The 16,772-nt window shown below is 40.1% G+C and overlaps 1 protein-coding gene across 1 annotated transcript; it reads right to left on the bottom strand.

Annotated features, from left to right (window-relative positions):
• Positions 1 to 6,461: 6,461 nt before the first annotated feature.
• On the bottom strand, positions 6,462 to 7,418 carry LOC119045707 (olfactory receptor 10G2). The gene has a single exon (XM_037140509.2). It carries the CDS (start codon positions 7,416 to 7,418, stop codon positions 6,462 to 6,464), a length of 957 nt encoding a protein of 318 aa, XP_036996404.2.
• Between the last annotated feature and the right edge of the window lie 9,354 nt (positions 7,419 to 16,772).

Raw genomic sequence — 16,772 nt, 5'->3', positions numbered from 1 at the left:
CCCTTTAACATTTCATATAATAAGGGCTTGGTGATGATGATGTCCTTGAATATGACATTATCTGAGAAGCACTTTATCTGCCCTTCCATTCTAAATGAAAGTTTTGCTGGATAGAGCAATCTTGGATGTAGGTCTTTGTATTTCATGACTTGGAATTCTTCTTTGCAGCCCCTTCTTGCCTGTAAGGTCTCTTTTGAGAAATCTGCTGACAGTCTGATGGGAACTGCTTTGTAGGTGACTGTCCCCTTAGCTCTTGCTGCTTCTAGGATTCTCTCCTTCATTTTAATCTTGGGTAATGTAATCATGATGTGCCTTGGTGTGTTCCTTCTTGGGTCCAAGTTCTTTGGGACTCTCTGAGCTTCCTGGATTTCCTGGAAGTCTATTACCTTTGGCAGATTGGGGAAGTTCTCCTTTATTATGTGTTCAAATAAGTTTTTCACTTCTTGCTGTTCCTCCTCCCCTTCAGGTACACGTATAATTTGAATGTTGGAACATTTAAAGATGTCCTGGAGGTGCCTAAGCCTCTCCTAATTTTTTGAATTCTTGCTTCTTCATGCTTTTCTGTTTGGTCATTTCTTTCTTCCTTCTGGTCCACTCCATTGATTTTATTGCCAGGTTTGTTTCCATCACTATGGATTCCCTGTGCAATTTGCTTAATTTCACTTAGTGTAGCCTTCATTTTTTCATCTAAATTGAGACTAAAATCAACCAGTTCAGTGAGCATCCTGATCAACAGTGTTTCGAACTGTGCATCTGATAGGTTGGCTATCTCTAGTTTGCTTAGAAGTATTGGCTCTGGGGCTTTGAGCTGTTCTTCTGCTTGAGCCATAATGTTTTGGTCTGTTTGCGCCTGTTAGGCATGAGGGGAGAAAGCTTAGGCGTTCGCCAGGGCAGGTCAGCCCAGTTGCTGGGTTGTGACTGGGGGTGGGGTCAGAGAGAGAGAGCTATGGTGTTTTTTTCCATTCTCTCTTGGTTTCAGTCCCCTCTGCCACTTCCCACAAGCAAATTGGGCCCTTCTGGTGTTGGTTCCCGGGTGGGTGGGCTTGTGTTCATTGTAGGACCCTGTAGATCTCTCTAACAAGCTCTCCTGTAGGGCTAGGAGCCTCTTCTGATACCTCAACCCCCAGAAAGTTTTTCTAATAGGTGTGTTTAGGCTTTATTTTTTGTTACTGGGGCCCTGGGTTGCATGGTCTGTCTCGCTGACCATTTTTAAATGAGCCTGGTTTCTCTGTGCGCGAATGTGTGTCTGTGGCAAGCCAGCCACCTTTTGAGCCTTACCGGGTTTCCATCTGCACCTGCCCAGGTTGCCAATCACCACCTCCTCCTGCCAGGATCCCTATCAGCTGCCACCAACTCTGTCCCTCTTTCTAGTCTGGATGAATGGTTCATTGTTGTAGGACTTCAGTACAGTTCACTTTTCTGTCTGTTTGGTCACTTTTCTGCATATTTGTTTCTAAATCTTTGTTGTCTTTAAATTTCATTGTGTGAGGAGGCACAGTGTTTCCACCTACACCTCCATCTTGGCTGGAAGTCCAAAATCAGCAAATTTCTCATTAGAAACTCTGGAGGCCACTAGACAGTGGGCCAATATTCAAAGTACTAAAAGAAAAAAACCTTTCAACCAGAATCATATCCAGCAAAACTTTCCTTCAAAAATGTGGGAGAAATTAAGACATTCTCAGATAAACAAAAGCTGAGAGTTTGTGACTAGACCTGCCCTGCAAGAAATGTCTGGGGAATCCTGCAAGGTGAAATGAAGGGACACCAGACAGTAACTAGAAGCTGCACAGAGGAAAAGAAGGTCTAAATAAAGGTAAATACAAAGGGGAATTATAAATGCTAGTATTTGTATAACAGTAGTTTGTAACTGCACTTTTTGTTTTTTTATATGATTTAAAAGACTAGTAGACTTAGAGATAAAAACAATTATTGGTGTAAAATCTAGTATTACTGTAACTGATTTATAACTGTAAATATTCTTTTCTACTTAATTTAAGAATAATGCATGTACATGAATTATTAATTTATATTTTTGAGCACATAATGTATAAAGGTATAATTTTAGAGAAATAAAAAAAAACCTTTGAGACAAATGAAAATGGAAAGACAACATACCAAAACTAATGGGATGTAGCAAAAGCAATTCTAAGAGGGAAGTTTATAGCAATAAATGCTTATATCAAGACAAAAGAAAGATCTCAAATAAACAACATAACTTTGTACTTCAAAGAACTAGAAAAGAAAGGACAAACTAAGTCCAAAGTTAGTAGAAGACAGCCTAGTAATAAACTCTTGCAGATACTGTCACACGATTTTGGACAAGGATGCTGATATCATTCACTGGGGAAAAGACAGTCTTTTTGACAAATGGTGCTGGAAAAACTGGATATCCACATGTAAAGAATGAAGCTGGACCCTTACCTAACACCATATACAGTCCAGTCCCCCCTCATCTCTTGTTTTGCTTTCTGTGATTTCAGTTACTTGTAACCAACTATAACTGAATGATCTTATTAAAATATTAAGTGATAAAATTTCAGAAATAAACAATTTATAAATTTTAAATTGCAGCTGTTCTAAGTGGCACAAGGAAATCTTGTGCCAACTTGCTCCATCCTGGCCTGGACATATACCTTTGTTCGTCCATTGTGGCCACACTATATTCTGCCTGCCTGTCAGTCACTTAGTAGCAACCTTGGTTACCAGATTAGTTACCAGAGGAGGAGAATGACTATATTCACATAAATTTTATTATAGTATATTGTTATAATCATTCTGTTTTATTGTTAGTTATTGTTGTTAATCTCTCACTGCACCTAATTTATAAATTAAGCTTTATCATATATATAAAAACCCAAATAATATAAGGTTTGATACTATTGGCATGGTTTCAGTCATCCACTGGGAGTGTTGGAACATATTCTGCATAAATAAAGGGGGACTATGTACAAAAGTTAATGGAAAATGGGTCAAAGAACCTAAATGTAAGGCCAAAACTAATTAAACTCTTAGAAAGAAAATATAGGACAAAAGTTTCACAACAATAAACTTGGTAATGATTTCTTGGGCAGGACACCAAAAGCACAGATAACAAAAGAAAAAATAGACAAATTGAGTTTCATTAACATTAAACATATTTGTGCATCAAAAGACACTATTAACAGCCCTGGCTGGTGTGGCTGAGGGGATTGAGTGCTGGCCTGTGAACCAAAAGGTCGCTGATTCCATTTCTGGTCAGGGCACAGGCCTGGGTTTTGGCCAGGTTAGGGGTGTGCAGGAGGCAACTGATCTATGTGTCTCCTGAACAGTGATGTTTCTCCCTCCCTTCCCTTTTCTCTAAAAATAAAGAAATCAAGTCTGGGGTGTTGATTTTTCTCCCTCTCTCCTTCCCTTCCTCTGTTCAAATTAAAAAAAAAAGAAATCAAGTCTTACAAAAATAGGCATTATTAACAGATAATTCTATAACCCATAGAATGAAAGAAAATATTTAGTAATTATATATCTGTTAAGGGACTAATATCCAGAACCCTTAAAAATCAATCACAAAAACCAAACAACCCTGTTCAAAAATGGGCGAAGGACTTGAATAGGCATTTCTCTAAAGAAGTTATACAAATGTCCAACATGCCCATGAAAAGATTCTCAGCATCACTAATCCTTAGGGAAATACAAACCAAAACTACAATGAGATATTACTTCCTACCCATTAGGGATGGCTACTATAAAAAAACATATAAAAACAGAAAACAATACTGCCTAGATTATGGAGAAATTAGAACTCTTGTGCACAGTTCATAGGAATGTATAAAGTGTAGCCACTATGAAAAAGAGAATACAGTTTTCTTAAAATATGATTTCCTAGGTATACACCCAAAAGAATTAAAAGCAAGGTCTCAAAGAGATATTTGCTTACCTATAGTTGTAGTAGTACAATAGCTAAAATGTACAGGCAACCCTGTATTTATCAATGGATAAATGGTTTAACAAAATGTGCTATATACATACAATGAAATATTACTCACACTCAAAGAGAAAGAAAATTCCATAACATGCTACAGCATGAATGAAATTTGAGGGTGTTATGCTAAGTTAAATGAACCAGTCACAAAAAGACAAATGGTATATGATTCCACCTATATGAGGTACTTCAGTGTAGACAGCATCATTGGGACAGAAAGTACAATGGAGGAAGGGGAGAATGAAGAGTATTATTCAATGGGTATAGAGTTTTAGTTTTAGAAGAGGAAGAGATTTATGGGGATGGATGGTGGTGATGGTTGCACAACGTGAATGTATTTAATACCACTGAATGCACACATAAAATGGCTAATTGATAACTGTTATGCATATTTTATCACAATAAAACATCTGCAAAATATTGGGTGAGCATAACATTACAGCTCGAACTGAGTGTGAAAGAACTATCCATAAGTGAACACATTTACCTGGCTATTCATTTTCTGGAAGGAGCTATTGACACTTGTTCTTATACTGCCCTGTACTTGAGTTCCTTGTTTCCAACTTCTAAATGCTTTCTCGTCTCTCTGGTAAAACCAGTACAGGACACAGGGATAGGTTAAGGTTATTTACCTCACTGTGGTCTGGTTAGAAGGACATTGTATGATTAATTAATTGGCCCGATGAATGATTGACTAGGTAGCATCTTGATCTTTGACTTTTGATATTCTGATAATTGACCAAAAGCTTTCTTGGATGCTTTGGATATTTCAAATGCAGTCCAAAAGAATTTCCTGGTATTGTTTTAATTTTTAAAAATTGTCAATTTAGTGAAGTATTTATTAGGATGAGGTGAAACTACTATAACAAAGTAACCTAATTAAAAATCAGTGGATGAAAGAAGTTAGAGGCTTACTTTCCTCTCATGTAAAATTGTGAGGTGTGTGTTCCAGGTTGGCAGATGACCCATTTCCACTTGGTTACAAAGTGCTGCTGGTGCATCTGGGTTCCTGTCATATGCCATTTCGCCTCAGAGCAGGAAAAGAACATGGAAAAGTTGCTGGGCCAGTTTCGAGGGCCAGGTCTGGAAGTATCACACACACACATATATAACGTCTTTTCATATCCACTTTGGGAGAACTTAGATATATAAATACACTTGACTGTAAGAGGGACTGGGAGATGTCCATAGTGGGGCAGCCATATTCTAGGTACAGCTCTCTGACTAGGTAGGAAGAGAACGAATTTTGGCGAGAAGTTAGCCATCTCTGCCACAGGACGTACTGACAGATATTAGGCAAAAGGGGGCTGCAGCACAAGCACCAAGAAAACATTCTTTCTGCTCTCCAGAGACTCTGATCTAAACTGCAGTAGCCAATGATAAGTGCTCTTATAAAATTCAAAGGACTATAGGAATTCAGGGAGGAGATAAATTCTGACTGGGAGACTCAGTGTGCAGAGAGGCAACCACACATTAATGTTTCTCTCCCTTTCTCTTTCTCCCTCCCTTTTCCTATGTGTAAAATAAATAAATAAATAAAATCTTAAAAAATTAAAAATTGGCAGGTTAATTAATGGGGCCAGGAGAGAAGAAAGAGGTAAAGATATCTTAGAAGATAAGGTATATTAGGATCTGATCGTGGTGGACTTTGAATTCCAAGCTAAGAGGTCTGGCTTTATGTAACTAATTCAGTGGAGAGCCAGTGAATATTCACTGTTTTCAGAAACAAAACTTTGATAGTGACATGGATGAGGATGGTGATGTCAAGGGGACTGCTTAGATATCCAGAGAGACATTACTGAAACAGTGTGAGAAGAATTTGGTTAACTACTCTATGGGGGCTGGTGGGGGCCTGGAAGAAAATACAGACATTCCACACAAAGATTCACACCAAATGCTTTTCCTTGGTGTGTGCAAAGCAATCCTGAATGTATATAAGCTTGGAAAATTAGGCGTGAAGCAAGTGGATGAAGGGTGATGAGTTAATATCATGCTGGTTTTCCCCAATTTGTCTGGAATAATCTCCTTTTCTCCCAAATAGAGCATTTATTCTTCATGGTTGACATTTGTGTAGAATGTGCTTTCTCCAGAGGGATGGGTCAGAAATTGTAAAAGAGTTCTGGGCAATTTATTGGGGTTAAATATAGTAAGAGAAACTTCTTTAAAAAAAGATTTTATTTATTTATTTTTAGAGAGAGAGGAAGGGAGGGAGAAAGAGAGAAAAAGAAACATCAGTGTGTGGTTGCCTCCGGTGCACATCATACTGGAGACCTGGCTTGCAACCCAGGCATGTACCCTGACTGGGAATTGAACTGGCAGCTCTTTGGTTAACAGGTCAACATCCAACACACTGAGGGACACTAGCTAGGGGGAGAGGCTTCTTTGTAGTAAAATTAGGTTCAGTTAAGCTTAAACTAAGATCTACTTGTCAAGTGTTTGCCACATGCAGCAGTAGCCGAGAAGAGCATAGCAATGGAGATGTAGGTAGTTCCTCAGGCTGCAGTTACTTATTTTCCCTTGCAGCTCCTCGACCTGCTGTTATTCTCTTCAGAGCAGACTTCACTTCCTGGTTCCTCAGTGTATAGATGAGTGGGTTCAGTAATGGAGTGACAACAGTGTAAAATACAGCCACTGCCCCATCAAAGGCACTCTTGGAGCCTGCCCTGAGGTAGATGAAAATACAAGGGACATAGTAAACTGTGACCACAGTTAAATGGGAGCCACAGGTGGAGAAGGCCCGCCTCCTCCCATCTGCAGTGCGAATCTTGAGGATGGCATGGACTATGTTGGCATAGGAGAGTAGAATTAACATGAAGCAACTGGCAGCCACTATCCCAATGTCCACAAAGGTCACGAGCTCGTTGACAGTCGTGTCAGCACAGGCCAGCCTCAGTACTGCAGGAATGTCACAGATAAAGTAATCCACCTGGTTGGGCCCACAATAGGGCAGGCGGAAAGTCAGAGCAGCTTGGATAGATCCATGGATGGAGCCAGCCACCCAAGCTCCAGCCACAAGGATGCTGCATAACTTACCATTCATGAGCATGGGGTAGTGCAGGGGCCGGCATATTGCCAGGTACCTGTCATAGGCCATCAAGGTGTAGAGGAAGCACTGGGTGCTGCCCAGAAAATGAAAGAAATACAACTGAGCCACACAGCCACCAAATGGGATTGCTTTGTTGGCAGGAGTAAAATTCATGATTAGACGAGGAACAATGACTGAGGAGAGCCACATGTCCAGGAATGAGAGCACACTCAGGAGAATGTACATGGGACGAGCATGCAGCGTTGGGTCAGCCCACACAGTGAGCAGAATGAGCAGGTTCCCCAGCTGAGTCAGGATGTAAATGAGGAAGAAGACCAGGAAGAGGAGGGTCCTCAGATTTGGGGGGTGAGACAAGCCCAAGAGGATGAAATGTGTCACCACGGTGTCCAGGGATGTGTTCAAGCTCTTTCCCATGTCTTTCTGTAGTCTGCTAAGATGAAGGGTGAGGTCAGACAAGGGAAAGACCACACAGGGGGCTGGTGCTTCTGTCTGATGAATATGCCTAAGAGTTCTGAGAGAAGCTGAATAGTATTAAAACAATTTCTTTAAAGAAGAGAGTGTTACCATTAGTTATTTGGTTTAGTTGATAAGAGAAACAGTGAAGAGGCTAGTTTGTTTCCTAGATGGATGGAAGCTTATTTATGGGTAAATACTCAGAAGTGGAATTTGACAGATTAAAGAACTGAGTGAGAAGGACTTAGAATTCCAACCAAAAAGTGTTGACGAAAGAGGGGCTAATGTTGAGGCTGAGCAGTGTGGAATGTGTATCCCACAATTACTACATCTACTATCCCTCCACTTGCCATCATTGCAATGCCTCCTCTTTGCCCTCAGCTAAAATCCCATCTTCCTACCCTGGCTAGTGTGGCCCAGTGGATGGAGTGCCAGCCTGCAAACCAAAGGGTCATGGGTTCAATTCCCACTCAGGGCACATGCCTGGGTTACAAGCCAGGCCACCACACATCGATGTTTCTCTCCTCTTTCACTCTCCTTTCCCCTCTCTGAAAATAAACAACTCAAATATAAAAAAACAAATAAATAAAATTGCATCTCTTCACAATAGCATACAAAAATATTCATTATCTGGTTGTTACCACTCCAGAACATCACCTTTACTTATTACCCTCACCCCTTACAATTCTTTGTCATTGTTAAAAGACACAGGACTCCTGCAGGCTTCCTCAGTAGCATGCTCCTGTGCACAGGTTGCCTCCTCTGCTTCCTCACCTACATAATGCTCCCTTCAGCATGTTCCTTTAAATGGCTTTCCTGATTTTCAAGAACCACGCTTACAGTTTCCAGAGAACATATCACATTCTTTTGCCATTGCCTAAATTCTTAACGCATCCTCCATTAGTCATCCATCTGCCACTGTACAAGTGATAATTATTTTCTGAATGACTGAAAGGCTGATTGAATGGATGTCACCAGATCCCACTGATCTGACACAGTGCTTCCTTCTCTGCTTGATCTTTTCACCAGACTCTTGGCTCACCTGGCTGGCAAGGGACTATCTGATTCTTATTCAATGTGTGTCTAGTTTTATTATAACAAATGAAATAAACGTTAATACTTTCTTATTGCTGCAGGATATTATTTATATTGATTGATAGATTTATATGGTCCAATGGTTCAGGTTGGATTTTCTGGTATGGAGTTACAGATGAATTATTATTGTTTATTATAAAAGCACTGATTAATGCAGGCCTTGATCTTTAGTTTGTGTGATATATATGTCTTGAAAGAATTTGAAATACCTAATTCAGATGATAAGAAAAGATAGAGGAATAAAATGTGCTTATTTCATTCCTTTTGTTGAATATCCACACACTAGGGTTTGAGATACAGTCATGTGTCATTTAACTATAAAATAGCTTTGCAATTTAAATGGCTATTTTCAGGAAGCAATTAAAATGGTAACAGAGTAAATAAAAATAACATATAAGTATTCACATATTTGCCAATTTAGTCTCCATCAGAAAATTCCAAGAGACTTTATATTGGTTATTTTCTAAGGTTACTTAATTCCTATACTAATATTTAATAGATATCAATAGTATTGATAATACTTAGTATAGCTGTCTCTTCAGGGTCCATAGAAAATGTGAAGCATGCCCTTTGTCTACAAGGATAGAAGAAATACCAGAGTTTTACCGCCTGAGATTCAGAATTTCAGAACACAGTTTATTTGAAGATAGATGGGAAGACTAGTTCCTGTTTCTTTAGCGAGGCTATAGGAAAGAGAAAGAGTCGGGAGTAAGATTATGCATAAAGTACTGAGCCTGCAGCCTGTGTTTGTGCCCTGAATGAGAACTGACCCCACAGTCTTTTGGTGTATGGCTGATGCTCTCATCAACTGAGCCACCCAGTCAGGGCAAAGTATTTTAAAATGTCCCAAGCTTTAGACTATTTGATGCTGGTAAAATCATGTAAAATATTTGGAATTTAAGTATAAAAGCTCACAAAAATAGCCAAGGTTACAATTCAATATAGAAACGATCTGAAAACAAAGGCCCAGTGACATTAGAGGATAAACAATACAGGTTTAGAAAGCAATTATCCCGGCTGTGCTAGGGAGAGGCTGTGGGGACAGGGTGAAAGGTGGTGCTGAGAGGATGAGGACAAGTTGGGTTTCTGCCAAGAGTGCTTTTTAGAGAACTCTGCAGAGCTGTGGGGTCATGGAATAGGCTGCTTTCTGTGCATCTGGACCCTCCCAATCAGGCCAGTGTGGTGTAAGAACTTCCAGCCATTCAAAACATTTGATTTCTATTATGAACGTTGCGACCTGGGCGGTCAGTGAGCAGATATGAGATCCTGAAGGTGAGGGATAAAGACTGGCCCAGTGTTGTGTGAGACAACCTAGGATAGGCCTGCTATTGACTCTTAGGAGAAGACCCAACCCAAACCTGTTGCTAGAAATATTACTTTCCCTTCACATTCACTGATTGTTAGACATGCTGGTATAACTAGGGCAGAGTTAGGGAAATGAACAGAGTTTGGGATTGTCTAGACATATTTTATCTCTTTCCACTACAGGATATTTTTGCCTTTCTACCAAGTTTGAAAAAAGAGCTTGCATAAGGAAAAACACTTAGTATCCTTTTCACTGGAGAAAGAAAACGTTACCCATTTGGCTTGTGTTTGCAGAATTACCAAAGAATCTTCTTCCCAACCTCTATGACGTTATTACTGCCCAATCTTGCCCTTTACCATTGCGCTAGAGACAAAAACTGAGAGGAACTAAAAATAAAATAGTGCGAAGATTTCTTTGAGTCATTTTCTCAATATGAAAAAAGAAATTCTATACAGTTGGAAGGAAGGAATTTAATTCTAGCAGTTTGGTAAGGAGTTGAGTAAGAGGATGAAAAAAAGAGACTTGTTAAATTAACATTTGAATCAAATAAGAGAAAATTTTAAAGTTTCAAAATTAGTGACATTCTGAAATGTGCTCATCTTAAGATTGCTTTCCCATCCTGTTAGACTCATACACAGAGCTGTGAAATTGTGCAGGAGGCTGGCTGACCTTGAATGGTTGGTCCAGCAGAGAGAAAGATGTCCTTCAGAAATTCAGTTCAGTCTATTGTGAAGGGCTTTTATGTCTGTTTTGGGATTTAGAATCCTTTAGGCCCTAGCTGGTGCAGCTCAGTGGATTGGGTACCAGCCTGAGAACCAAAGGATCAACAGTTATATTCCCAGTCAGGGCACAAGCTGGGTTTGCAGGCCAGGTCTGCAGCAGAGGGTGCATGAGACACAACCACTCATTGATGTTTTTCTCCCTCTCTTTTTCCCTCCTTTCCCCTGTCTAAAGATAAATAAATAAATAAATAAATAAATAAATAAATAAAATATTTTTTAAAACAAATTCTGTTAGTAGTTTACCTGGCGAATAAATATTCAGAATCTCCAAGAGTGTCTGCCTTTCAGGGCTCTTTGAAGAGTGACTTTTATATTGCTTGAGTCACATTTGACATTTGTTTTCATCACCTGTTGCCTCTGTGGCTCCAAATATAAAAGAAAAAAAAACTCCACTGTCAAGAGATTTGAAGCCACTGTCAAGAGATTTGAAGAACAATTCTAATCTCAGGAGAAATTCTACTCAGAAGTATTTCCTTAATGAGATCTTCCCTACCCAAATCCTCATTATTTTGTCTGGAGAGAGAACGATTCTACTAGATCCCTGGAAGTTAGGCTGTGGGCAGTAACCTCGTTTATTGCTTGTTTCCCTTCACTGGGGTGTAGGCTTCAGGAGAGGAGGTCGGTTTGCTCACTGTGGAATCCCCAACACTAGTACCTTGCCTGGCACAGAGCAGGGTCTCCAGAACAACTTGGGTAAATGAATAAGAGAAACTACCACACATATCAAACACTGTGGGCAGAAAATAAAAAGCCGTGCTTTCAAATATGAACTTCCAATTTAACATTACCAGGAGTCAAGTTGGTATCAAACTGATTCTCATTTCTGTGTGCACATACGTTGTCAGTAGCTTTGGGTATTCATTTATTTATGTTAATAAAAGTAAATGTTAGTCTGCCCTGCCCATCATGGCTCACTTTGTTGGAGTGTCATCTGGTTGACTGAAAGTTTGCAGGTTTGATTCCTGGTCAGGGCACGTAGCCAGGTTTTGGGTTCCATCCTCAGTCAGGGTGTGTATGAGAAAGTGGTCAGTAGATGTTTTTCTCTCTCCCTCTCTCTTGGAAAGCAGTGAACAAAATGTCCTTGGGTGAGGACAAAAGAAAAAAAGTTAATGTTAATCTGAGTAATACTGGGGAACTGGTTAGAAGTGAAGAAATGAAACCGGGAATGTGATATAAGCTTCAGGAGCCTCCACAGTAAGATGATGGAGCTGGAAAAAGACTGCATGGTTCTTAAGATTCCTTTTAATTCACAATTACTAGGGAGGATGATTAGTATTTGGGGTGTGTGTGTGTGTGTGTGTGTGTGTGTGTGTGTGTGTGTGTGTATGTGTAACCTTGCAGTGCTACATCTGGCCACAAGATGGAAGTATTATCTGTGTTATAACCAAGTACTATACTGTGTGTGCTGTATGGAGCAAATAGAAAGAGTTAATCCAGAGGGCCCATGAGGTATATAAATTCCTGTAGCAAAAATACTGTGGGTGAGGGGTACGTTAGCTTGGAAAAAGCAAGTGTGAAAGAGATCATTTCCTTTTTTGATAATTGGGAATAGTTTGAAGTATAGCCCCTTCCTTCCTTTCCTTTCCTTATAGATTTTGCCTCTCCTTCCTTTATTCCGATTTCCCTTGTTCAAGTTCTCATTTGGTTGTATATAAAGTGACAAGTCAAATGAAACAGAGATGTGAAAAAAGGTTAACATTGTCCCCATTTTCTTTAAATCTCAACCTTCTAAAGTAAATAAAGTTAATAGTTTCCTTTGCCCTTTCACATTCCTTTCTCTATATTTATAGATATATATTGTATTTCTTTAGATATTTAAATAATATCTTGCTGTGGCTGGTGTGGCTCATTGGATTGAGTGCAAGCCTGTGAACAAAATGGTCACAGGTTTGATTCCCAGTCAGAGCACATGCCTGGGTTGTGGGCCAGGTCCCCAGTAAGGGGCACACAAGAGGCAACCACACATTGATGTTTCTCTCCCTGTCTTTCCCCATCCCTCCCCTCTCTCTAAAAATAAATGAATAAAATCTTTAAAAGATTATAAAACAATCTCATTGACTATTAGGAGATACATTTAGGTGGTAGAAAACCTTTCCCATCTCTTCAGTAATGTCGCAAAAATCACCAGTATCATCACTAGCCGACCCCTTCCACAATGTATGTAGAAAGGGAAACACATTATAGAGAAATTGATCGCATCTGCCCTTGTTTTATGTCATTTTCTCATTTGTCATCTCTGTTCTTTGCACACAATTCTGTTGTTCACTGGATCACTTGGATTAAAACCTGTGGATTCATCTATAAAATATGCATGTAAATACACTTGAATAAGGGAAGCAGCTTATTCAAGAGCAGCTTAGGGGGCAGCTCAAAGTCACCCACTCAGGAAAGCAGCTCCTCCCCTTGTGTGTGTTCTGGGGTTTGCCTCCAGATTGAACTTTGTCCCTCACCCACAGGAAGGGGGGAGTGACCTGCTGGCTCCGGTGGCTCAGGAGCAGGATGCAGTGTCTGGCTCATAGTGTCCTGCCTCCAATGTGGGGAGTTTTCCTTCTTTACGTTTTTCTGACAGTGGGAGGTAAGTCTCAAGTTAAGTAGGCAACATACTTCGGAATTTCCAAAATCACTTTCTTACTGCTTAATTAAATGGTTGCCACTTCTCACACTTTTAGTAAAGGAACCTTTCCTCATATACATTTTCCTTGTGTGATGCTGTCTTGGTCCTCATCACTGTCCTTGTCCTTTTCCTGCTCTTTTTTAGCCCAGTTTGTTTCCGTCTAAGGAACTTGTCTACCAAAGACAGTTTTTTGTGACTATATGGAAACAAACCTTTTAAATACTGATGTAGCTTCCAGGAGTGCTGCCTGGGTAACTGTCATGAGTCTTGTCATAGGCACAGAGGGACAAAGCGTTCAGCAGCCCCCTGAGGTGACAGCAATGGAAGGAGCCTCTGTCCAGGTCAACTGCAGCTACCAGACGACCTCGTTCAACGGGCTGTTCTGGTACCAACAACGTGACGGCGGAACACCCACATTTCTCTGTTACCATGTTCTGGATGGTTTGGAGAGAAGAGGTCCTTTTTCCTCGTTCCTTAGTCGCTCTGATACATACAGTTACCTTCTTCTGAAGGAGCTGCAGGTGAAAGACTCTGCCTCTTACCTCTGTGCTGTGAGTGACACAGTGAGTGTGAGGCCCCTTCAGCTGCACCAAAATTCAAAGGCAGCCAGGCAGTGAGAAGTTATATTTCCTGGGTGTATGCCTGCTCTGGGTTGAGACGGGGATTTTAGAACCAGACTGCCTGGATTTGCAGTCCATTTTAAGAGTATCTTTCTTGCATTCTATTTCTCTCATATTGTCTTCAAATTTCCAATGATGTTCATTAAACATTACATCCTTACTGTCTATTAGGTTTAGAGAATGAATAATTATTATTGTGGCTTTGTTCCCACTCAAGACAAAGATGACCAAAGCTTGGAAAGACAAACTGTAGAATATTTGGGTATCACAATTGAGGTGTCCTCAGGTTAAAATTAGATATAGTTAGTCATATGATATGTAATTTGTTTGGTATCAAAGATTAAACAAAATTATCTTTGAACAAACGTTTTTCTTACCCTCATTAAAGGTATTTTCAAGTTGATTCTAAGAAGAGAGAAAGATCAATGTAAGAGAGAAACATCCATTTGTTTACTTAATATGTGCTACTACGGGTGATAGTACCTGCAATCTTTTGTTGTACCAGATTACCCTCCAACCAGCTGAGGCACCCAGCCAGGACTCTTTGGGCAAACTTTTTGAGATAGAATTTGCATGGACGTAATCGTGTTAGGAAGCCATCTAACATTATGAATCAAAGCCATTAAACCATTTATATTCTGTTTACTGGATAATCCTATTTTGAACTCCACTTCAAGAGAGACAGGTTCAAAAAGAGAGTTAGGGTTAGAGGCTTTGGACTTTGGAGTGCTTGTACAGTATCCTTATTCTTTAGGGTAAAATATGGGCAATAATCTTAAGTAAGTTATGATCAGTGGAACATTTTAAAGGTATGTTAGTTTACTGCTGCATAAGAAATGATCACTGCACCCGTATATTTACTTAGATCTGTAGGTTAGAAGTTTAGGCAGTTTCAACTGTTTAGGATATCACAAGCCAAGGTGTTGGCTGGCTGAGTTCTTATCTGGAACTCAGAGCCTTTGTCCAAGTTCATCTCTATTATTGTCAGAATTCAGTGTCTTGTGCTTATAGGACTGGGACCATATTTTCTTGCTGTTTGTGGGCTTGGGGCATCTTCAGCTTCCTAAGATCACCTGCATTCTTTCTCATGCAACCCCCCTACATCTTTAAAGCAGCAAGAGCACTTCAAGTGTTTCTCGTGTTTGGAATCTTTTGGCTTCATCTTCTGCCTTCTTCCTCTGCCAGAGACAGAGACAATTCATGTACATTTAAAATCTCGTGTGTGGACTTTTGGTCAAGGTGGAAGTGTAGGTAAATGTGACTCACCTCCTCACAAAACCAAAATTGTAACTAAAATATAGAACAACCATCGCTCATACTCTTCTTAAATCAAGTTGAATGGATGTCTGACAACTATGGAATTATAGGAACCACAGCCATTCATACTGGAAGGAGGGGTGGAAACATGGAATGGGCTAGTGCTACAGTCATGTGTGGTGGATATACATTTGGGTGGGGTGTCTCGGGAGGGAGGGGTTCCAGCCCAATGGAAGGGCTCCCAGCCCAGTTTTGATTTCAGAAAGATGAGTCCCTATAATTTCTGGCTGCAAAAACTAGCAGGCACTCAGTTGGTGGAAGAAACTTCCAGAGCCCCAAGAAGTTCCTCTTAAAGAGCTCACATATGGACTTATTCAGATTTGCTCCCTCTGAGCTCTAGCACTGGGGTAGCAGCTTGAAAAGCACCAGTGCCATAAAGGGAAGAAGTGTCTGGCATCAAGACAAGAGCTGGAGAACAGCTTGCTCCCAAATAGAATGGTGAGGAGAGTCCATTGTTCCTTTTCTGAACCTTTCCCCAGAAAGCCACAGAGCAGGCAGGCAGGTGCCATATCTGAGATTCCTTCAACTTGGCTAACACTGTTTGCTCCACCCTGGTGATTCCCTGAGGCTCTGCCCCACCCAACTTTCAAACCCACCCAAGCAAGCCATTAACAGTGGCTAGAGCTGTTGGGCCTGGCCTTTGGGATCACTTTCCCATTCCTTATTTATTTTCCTACTGTCTTTGTTCTGTGGTTCTAATAATGGTGGGAAGAACCCCTGTTATGTTGGTAGCGTTTATAATGGTTACAGCCTGCTGCATATTTATTGCCTTGCATTGATGGAATCCCGCCAGGGCCTATCACATTTGCTGCCCCCATACCCTATCCTCCTCAACGTCAAACTCCACACATGGTCTCTCCATCTCTTACCCCACAAAAATGGATACAGGTTGTATTACATTTCAGTACGTCACTCTTTTATTAGTTTATAATATTCCATTTTATGGGTATACTATGTTCTGTTTATCCATCTGACCATTGATAGATATTTTAGGTGTTTCTACTTACGGTGAATAATGCTGCAATATATATTTTTGTACAAGTTTTTTTTTAAAAGATTGTATTTATTTACTTTTAGAGAGAAAGGATAAGGGAAGAAGAAAGAGAGGGAAAGAAACATCCATGTGTAGTTGCCTGTTGAATGCCCCCTAATGGGAAAGTGGTTCACAACCCAGGCATGCGCCCTGACTGGGAATTGAACCTACAACCCTTTGTTTCTCAGGCCAGCACTCAGTCCACTGAGCCCCACCAACCAGGGTGTGTACAAGTTTTTGTGTGGACATGTTTCAGTTTTCTTAAGTACAGGAGTGAATTTTCTGAGTTATGGTAACTCTGTGTTTAACATTTTGAGAAACTGGCAAATTGCACCATTTTACATTCATATCAATAACATATGAGTGTTCTAATTTCTTTACATCCTGTTAACACTTGTCGTTGTCTGTTTTTTCAGTTAAATCATTACAAAAAATGTGAAGTAGTGTCTCATTGTAATTTTGATTTTGACTTCTCTGAAGGCCAATTGTTTTGAAAATACATTCATGCATTTATTGCCCATTTTTATTTGCATATTTATTTAATTAAA

Source organism: Artibeus jamaicensis, unplaced genomic scaffold (genome assembly GCF_021234435.1).
Source record: "Artibeus jamaicensis isolate MK-2021 breed Jamaican fruit bat unplaced genomic scaffold, CSHL_Jam_final scaffold_854, whole genome shotgun sequence".
NCBI classification, from domain to species: domain Eukaryota; kingdom Metazoa; phylum Chordata; class Mammalia; order Chiroptera; family Phyllostomidae; genus Artibeus; species Artibeus jamaicensis.
Note: the sequence above shows the minus strand (reverse complement) of the source record. Positions and strands in the feature narration are given on the sequence as shown.

Bases quoted from the DNA above. Each gene is read 5' to 3' on its own strand.
- LOC119045707 (XM_037140509.2), bottom strand. From the start codon at position 7,418: ATGGGAAAGAGCTTGAACACATCCCTGGACACCGTGGTGACACATTTC.